Genomic DNA, 8131 nt, shown 5'->3' with positions numbered 1-8131 from the left:
CACACACACACAGAGAGAGAGAGAGAGAGAGAGAGAGAGAGAGAGAGAGAGAGAGAGAGAGAGAGAGAGAGAGAGGAGAAAGCTTGGTGTTATCTGGATACTGAAGAAATAAGCCCAATTTGAGGCTTGGGTCTTCCCCAGGACCAGACTTGTGGAAATGGCAAGAGGCTCAGGAGTAAGTTGCCTCCCTGATTGATGAAACTGTCCCTCCCCTCCTCTTCTTGAATAATAAACTCCTGCAAACGCTGGAGGCTGTGTTGTGTTGGTTTCAAATAAATCCTCAACAGGCGCTTTCCTCACTCAGAGAAATGAATCACACTTGGGAAACAGACAATTATTCTTCCATTTGTCTGACTACAAGCAGAGGAAAAAGCAACCTCCCTTGTGGACTGGACTTTAGAATTTCCCCCTAACTCAAGCATGCAGGGCAGATGGATACAGGAATAATGGGAGCAGGCAGATAGAAGGGGGATAGAAGTGACTCAATAAGGTTGGGGGGTTTTAGGCGGGTATTCCAGACCTAGCCAGGGGAGGGCAAGGGTTCTCTAAATATGCTCTTCTGCCTGAATCTTAAAAGGAGATCCAGGGAGGTGGAATTGTACCTTTTACCATAGAAGCCAATTCTGGGTTTGCTTTTCCGGGAGACAGAAGCCCCACACTGCCATTACACTGTCACCAGACCGCAGTTTCTCTCTTCTTTCAACAAAACAGCGGTCCTGCTGAAGCTGGACTGCTCTCCTTTCTTTAGAAAGAATTTTGAGTGTTTCACTGCAGACATGGGAGGTGAGAACGAAAAGCAAACTGGAATTGATAAAAATGACCCTGTGTTAGCCCAGGGTCATTAGCCTGTGTTTAAGTTCAGGGTGCCCAAGCGCTTTTGGCTAATCACAACCGCAATCATCTAAGAAAGAGAAGACAAGGAAGAACTAAGAATCCTTGGGATATTCAGGCTTGGGTGCCATTAACCTAACCCAAAGCTCACTTACAAAGCAGATGTTGGGTTCCCATCTTTCCCCGCAGGCAGGCTAGGTGAGTGTTGTTTAACTTGTAAAACATACTGGATTGGCACCCATAGGCTAAAAAGACCAAAGACTTCACTTTTTTTTTTTTTATTCAAAAAGCAAAAAGAAGTTAACTTACTGCTTCTTTCTTGTCACCATGCTGGTCTCTCACTTCGTGCCACCTTGAGCTTCCAGATTCTACTTTCGATTTTTAATTCTTGAGTCTATGAGGGTCTAATTGCTGCAGAGAAATAAGGGTCTCAAACAGGAAAGAAGTGCATTTGCAGCCGTTCGAAGGACAGGCAGGTTCAGTGGTTAGCACAGGTGTATCCTTCCTCTGTACTTACAAATGACCAGAGGAAAACTTTCCATCAAATCCCTCACCCACGCCCAGACAGTTTACTGGGCCCACAAGTTTCTTATCCCACAACCACTATTGATTAAAAAATTTAAGCGAAGGCAAATACCGGATTTAAAGGTTCTCTTTTATTTGAAATCTCATCCAGAAACACTGGTTATTAATAAATATATCATACTTATCAAGAATATATAAAAAATAAAGACAGGTATTGTCTTTGAGGCCCTAACAAAATATTCAAGCAAATGTTCAGGAAAATAAAAGTGGCAGCCCCCTCCCCCAAAACCCAGTATGTTTTCAAAGCTGAGGGGTAACAGACCCAACCCCGCATGCAGTATAAGTTGGCAAGGGGGTAGGATGAACTTCTAGAGGAGGCCCAGTTTTGTAGTGGGCCCCTTGGAACAGCCCTAACGTTAGAATGAGATTTGAGACAGACATGGGCTTGGGGAAAGAATCACATGTTCATTGAGTGAATCTTTGTGCTCTGGCCCCCTTTCCATTTTATACAACCACAGACAGATATATGGAGTACTTTGGAGAATTCACTAATAAATCCTTGTTACAAGGAAAAATGGCACTATAGCCCGCACAACATGTTTAGACAAGATTCATTTAGAAGCGTGCATGCATTTTTTTGACCTATATTTGCGTGGAAAGGAAAACCCACATAAGAGGTTCATGCCCTGGGCTGAGATTCAAAACTTGGATTCTGAAACAAACTCTCTCTCTCTCTCTCTCTCTCTCTCTCTCTCTCTCTCTCTCTCTCTCTCTCTCTCTCTCTCTCCATTGTCTCTGAAAAATCTATAAGGGCAGAGACAATCATAAGTGTATCTAGCTCGATGAAATATTTACATTTGCTTTGCACAAAAGGGATAGCCATCTTTCCTCCAAGATAAGAACACAGCCAGAAAGAGCCAACTCCAAAGTTCCTTTGCAAGTTTTTAACTCCACCGATCCCATCGTTAAACAACAAATGCAGTTTTGACAAGAGCACACGGCAGTGAGAAATACTGGTGTGGCATGAGGGAAAGAAGCATGCATGCAAAACAGGACTTCGGGTTCCAGTCCCCTTCCCTAACACCTAGGTATTTCAGTTTGGTTTTGGCACGTCCCGCTGGGGTGGGTCAACTGGAATCTGGATCTGTAGGGCGCTGGCGAGGCCTGGGGCCGCGCGCCCACCCTCCCGCAGGCCGAGCAGTCTCCCCTTCCCTCCTGGCCCGGCACTGCGACCCCTGCCTCAGCTCTCCCTTCCTCCTCCCGGCCGGGCCAGCCCGTGGCTCACTTGAGCAAGTCCTTAGATTCAGCCGAAAGCCGTGCCATGTTGGCGGTGGAGAGAGCGGACAGGTGCGGCGGTGGTGGCATCTGGCAGATGGTGCAGGGACAGGGCAGCCCCGCCCAGTGCTGGAAGCCGCTGCCCAGTTGTAGCGCGGGCGGCGTGGAGGGCGCCTTGAGCAGTGAGTGGGGAGGTCGGATGGTGCCAATGGTCGGCAGGGAGGTCGCGGACAGAGGAGACGAGGCATTGCCAGAGGAGAGCGCGCCGCCCAGGATAGGGTGCACCGGGTGCACAGCGTTGGCTGCGTGTGCCGGGTGGCCGGCCGAATGCCCCACAGTCCCACAGTGGAAGGCCGAGTGGTGTCCCCCGTAGATCTCTCCAACCAACCTCTTCATCTCCTCCAGGGAGCTGGTGAGCATGAGGATGTAGTTTCTGGCCAGAAGCAGAGTGGCGATCTTGGAGAGCTTGCGCACCGAGGGCCCGTGAGCGTAGGGCATGACCTCGCGCAGACCATCCATGGCGAGGTTCAGGTCGTGCATCCTCTTGCGTTCGCGTCCGTTGATCTTCAGCCGCAACTGCTGAAGATCCTGCTCCGACAGCTGCTTCTTGATTTTGTACTTGCTGCTTTCTCCTGCAGCCTTGGCGCCTGCCCGCGAGAGGCTTTCCCCTGGCATCTTCTGAACCATATCGCCCTGTGTGGAGGAGACCGAGTTCAGACGGCTCTCCTGATGGTGGTGGTGGTGGCGGTGGTGGTGGTCTCTTAGGTACATCTCATCCATGTCCGGAGATGACGCTCTGCTGGAGACAGAGCTCGAATCAGAATTCATTTTATTACAAGAGATGCGGCCTTATGGTTGAGGAGCCTTTAGGCAGGAAATTAAAGAGAATCTTGAATTAAAAAAAAAAAAAAAAGCAAGGTCCAGGAACCCACTTCCCCAGTTGTAAAACCAGAGAAGAAAAGTCAAGGCACTGCCTTGCCCCGCCTCTCTCTCTCTCCTGGCTTGCTTCACTATCTCTGGTTTAGCTGTTTCCTGCACTGCACATTGGTGTGTGCCTGAACTAACCTCTTGCAGTAAAAGAGGGGCTTTTATAGCGCTGCAGTGGAGAAAAGAGACAAAAGGAGCCCTCCTATCTATCCTGGGCTGGTTAAGATGACGTGCCATCATCATTCAGGGCGGTGCGCTTTGCTGTCCCAGTTAGCAAGGATTCCTATTCATATTCATTGTGGAGCCGCCCTGGGACACCTCTGCTTGGAACCACAAGGAGCCCCCAGGCACAAAACCCTTTGATTGACACACTCACCGCGGACGCACTGGACTTCTTGTTTTTGTTGTTGTTTTGTTCTTTTAAAACTTTCTTCTATGCCACTCCCCTCATTCTATTTCTTTTAAGCCAAATCTTACACTTAAAACGAAGGGAAGGAACAGAAGTTGCCTGGAAGATCGGCCTACGACGACGTTACTTTGGACTTAGAAGATTTAGTTTGTTCTCTATCTAGTTTACGGAAATGTGGGCAAAACAAGGTCTCAATAGAAAGCCGGATACGGGGCAGGTTCAACCTGGGAGACTTGGAGACTTTGCTGACTGAAGTTGTTATTCACTGGTACTTTGTCTCTAAATTCAGTTAATTTTGTTTATTTGCCCTTTCCGGTAAATTAAAAAAAAAATGTGCCTATTTGGCAATGCGTTTTTGCCTTTGATGCCGCTGTGGAGAAAAGTCTTCTTTTGCGTTAAAAATAGCTAATTGAAATAATTTTGGATTTATACATTTCTTTAACTTCTTAGCTATAGAACTGAGGGAGGAGAGGCAAAACTCCCAATGTTATATGAAAATCAATTTAGGAAGAAAATTTGGGGAGAGAAAAGAGTGAAGAAAAATGGGAGAGTTAGGGATTGAAACGATTCTCAAGAGCTCAGTACAGATCTTTGGGGTTCCAGCTTCCCGAATGGGGTAGCTAACTGCCATCTTCCCCTCAAGTTGGGATGGGATGAAGGCAGTCTTTGGCCCTAGGGTGAAAGCTAAGAGCATCCAGAGTTTAGCACCAGACCACCTGGAGTGGCAGCTGAGTGGAGCAGGACTTCAGGGTAAAATCAAAAGTGTGTGGTGTGTGTGCGTGTGCATGTGTGTGTGTGTCCACAGGACCTGAAGATACCTATGTGTGCGGGCTTGTTACAAAGCCGTGGCCTCTGAGGATAAACAGACCTGGAGTTTGCTGTGTTCCGTAGATGGTAGATGCAAGTTCATAACTGGGCACAGACATCCCCGCTCCCACCCCCATTCCTCTTCGATGTTTTTGTCAATCAAAAATTGTTCTTTAGCACCAGAGGCAGGAACACAGAAATCCCTAGAAAGAAAGTAGTCTTGGGCAAGGGTGGCCTCTAAAAGCAGCTGGATACCCCATCTCTCCCGGCTTGAAAATTCCATGAACAAAAGCTAAGTTAAGGCAGTGTCTCTATAGAAAGCAAGAGACTTTGTACTGTAACTAACCTTAGGCAGACATGGCTTGCCTTACAATCACGGGAAAACCAAAAAAAGGAGTCTTCATTTCCTACAAACGCAAATGAGACAGTCAGCAGAGGGTACCCCCATATGGGGGATTTTGTAAACCCTGGAGAGGTCATGCATACTGACACACGGTCATCAGTGAAACTCTCTCTAGTCCTCTACCAGCAGGATACAGAGACTGGACATTGGAATGAATGCTTTCTCACTCTGGCCTGGTTTAAAAGAAATAACATGGTCAACAGTCTCTCATCTAGGACAGGGCTTTAAAGCCCTGGAAGACCGGACTTGAGTCTTCTATTGCTCACACCTCCGTGGAAAGAAAGTTCCTTAAAACGAGACTCCAAGGGCTTTCACGTAAGGTGGAAAGATTAATATCACAAAGCACTTTTAATTTCAGAGCTAAAACAAACTCTCCTAAGCTGCCAGTCTGCTCCATTTTGGTTAAGATACTGGCACCTTAAGTGAGGTTTATAAGCAAAGTCGTTGCCCAACAACTGAGGTTCCAAAGTGGTAGCCAAGCCACAAACCTAGAGAAATGGAGCAGTCGGGATGAAAGTCTTTTGAGGCTCAGATGACTATCAAGGGACTGAGGGGGGTGGGGGTGGGGGGGCGTTCCTGAAGAACTGCAATTTCCAAGCCTGAGTGCATCTTGTCTCTGTCCCTGCTATCACAGGAATCACCTTTCTATCTCTGAGTCTTATTCTCAAGCCTAAACTGAAAATGCTGCGCTGGGTTTCCGTTTCAAAGTAGCCAAGTCTACTAAAATTACAAGAGGTTCGAATGAAGGAGCAGAACACAGTCATGCAGCATGCAGATGCAAGGCACAATAACTTTTTAAAAGTTCCAATCGTCTCTGTAGACAGTTCAAAATAAAGTTCAAAGTATCTTCATATTAGTCAAGAAGGCCAGGGAATAAAATAGGGGAGCGACCAGTAACCCATTTTCAAGACTAGAAAGACCAGGGTCTGATTCAGGGAATTCCAACCCAAATCAGAGTCGAACAGAAGTCACTTCACCAAGGGCAGCTGCACTGAGCTAGAAAGCGCCCCGTGGACCTTGCCAGAACAAACAGACCACAGAAGGGCCTAGGATATTTAGCTCCAATAACCTCGAGGTGCCTGAACTGGGCCTGGGAGTGGGGGTAGGGATGCCAAGTGTTCTGCTTGGAGGTAGATGCCAGATGCAACGCCTTGTGCTTCTCGCTTTCTGTTCCTGCTAGGCCTTTCCCAGTGCAGTGTCAGAGTGTAGGTCCAGGGTCCCACCCAGATAAACACTTTGATAAAAAGCTTTTAGGAGTCCCAGGTCTCAAAGGTTGTCTAGTTCCCCCTTTCCTTCTTTCTAAAAGGTTATCAGCTAGCAGAAGATGCCGAACTAAAAATGCCACCACTTCATTCGCCAGAAAAGTTGGACCAATACTTTCTGGGGTCCAAGAAGTGGAGCCCCTACGTGTGACTCCTCTCGCTGGATTGTTTTAGACCTTGCGAGTTCACAGACATCTGCAGCTCAAGCCCTGCTCAGAAGTCCGGAAGGAGTCAGTTCAGATACTGGGAACCCGCGCACAAATTTCAGGGTTGCCTGCTATCCACGGGTCACTCCGTGTGCATAAAGGAGGTAGTAAGGGAGACTCTTTTGGGCTAAGGCTGCTGCAGCCTAAGGGGCCTCAGCCAGAGAGGCCTGGTGACCAGCACGGTGACCTTGGCTCTGGCGGTGGGTGGATTCAGAGGGGTAGAATGGATATGAAGAGCAAGTTAGCTCGGCAGCGGCAGCGACCTAATTGGGATGTGTTTTTAGGATGACACTGGTCGCCCTAGCGGTAGCAAAGGGTTGAGGCTCCTTGACCCGGGTCTGTCTTGCAACAGGTGCATCCCTAGACTTACAGATGCAGGAGACTGCAGTCCGTAGTCCATATTAGCGTTGGGAAGGGCATGGGTGTTCCGGAGCCTACCTACATCTGAAACAGTGGGTTGGCCTGGGGACTGTCAACTGAGAGTTGCTCAGAGGTCTCTAGGCATCTAGTATGCGCAGCCTCAGCTCTGCAGCCTGGGGCTGGGTAGCTGTGAGTTCCCAGGGGCCACAAGCTCCAGGGTTTGTTCAGTCCTATCAGCACCTCCCCGGTCCCCAGGATTGCCAAGGATTGTTTCTTACCAGATACCCACTGCGTGCCACCTGGTGCCTGATGCCCACTGTTCTGCAGCTCCAGCAACTGAGTTCCTCTCCGCATCTGTCAGCTCAGTCCGAGGCCGGCTGAGATTTTTGCCTGAGCAGCAAACCCTCACCCCCTCCCCCTCCCCCTCACCCCCTGCCAGAGTCCTGCCGAAAACGGAGCCTCTCTCGACCTGCAGGGAAGCAGCTATGAGGGGCAGGTCAATCAACCGCGTCCAGGGGCTATTTCCTACCAAGCTGAAAACTTGACCGCCAGAAACTTTGGCTGAGATCGAAAGGCAAACGGCCTTTCCAAAATAAAACTGGGATGCATGTAGGTCAGGAGGTGGTTGAGAGGAGAAAACACTAAATATTTTCAAACGTGGCCCTCTCCATCAACCAGGAATAGCTTAAAAATTAGCTGTAAGCATGGAGGAACTTCTTTGTGAGTGTTTTCTTTAGCAGAGTGAAGCAGTAACTTCAGTATAGTAGCATGAGCAGACGTTTTAAAAATTAAAACCATCAACATAAATCACAGTGGAGGAGTGACCTCTTCTTGCAACAATGTATCCAAGCTGATGGAATATGAAAACCGGAGCCTGTCTGTACAGAGATGCAATCACAGCAAAGCTTCCAGGATTCGCCAGGACGCTCCTGGACACGGACTGGAGTTGGTTGATTTCCTGGGTTTCTTTGTATTTTAAACGAAGTTCTGATTCCCACAGTCTTTCTGTTCATCTAAAATCTGATTTTTGTGCTGAGGAAATAGCAGAAATTGAAAGAGCAAAATTGTGTGATGCAGAAGTAACTCCTTTGAAATGTTGAGTGTGGGATTGGAGAGTGAGCTCTCA

At 48.2% G+C, this 8131-nt stretch overlaps 1 protein-coding gene across 1 annotated transcript; it reads right to left on the bottom strand.

The window, feature by feature from the left end:
- Nucleotides 1–1473: 1473 nt before the first annotated feature.
- On the bottom strand, nt 1474–3538 carry Olig3 (oligodendrocyte transcription factor 3). Its single transcript, XM_021175321.1, has one exon. The coding sequence runs from the start codon at nt 3457–3459 to the stop codon at nt 2638–2640; it is 822 nt and encodes a 273-aa protein (XP_021030980.1). The 5' UTR covers nt 3460–3538; the 3' UTR covers nt 1474–2637.
- Between the last annotated feature and the right edge of the window lie 4593 nt (nt 3539–8131).

The sequence above is a fragment of the Mus caroli genome, chromosome 10 (assembly GCF_900094665.2).
Source record: "Mus caroli chromosome 10, CAROLI_EIJ_v1.1, whole genome shotgun sequence".
NCBI lineage: Eukaryota > Metazoa > Chordata > Mammalia > Rodentia > Muridae > Mus > Mus caroli.
This window is presented reverse-complemented; position numbering and strand designations above follow the sequence as displayed.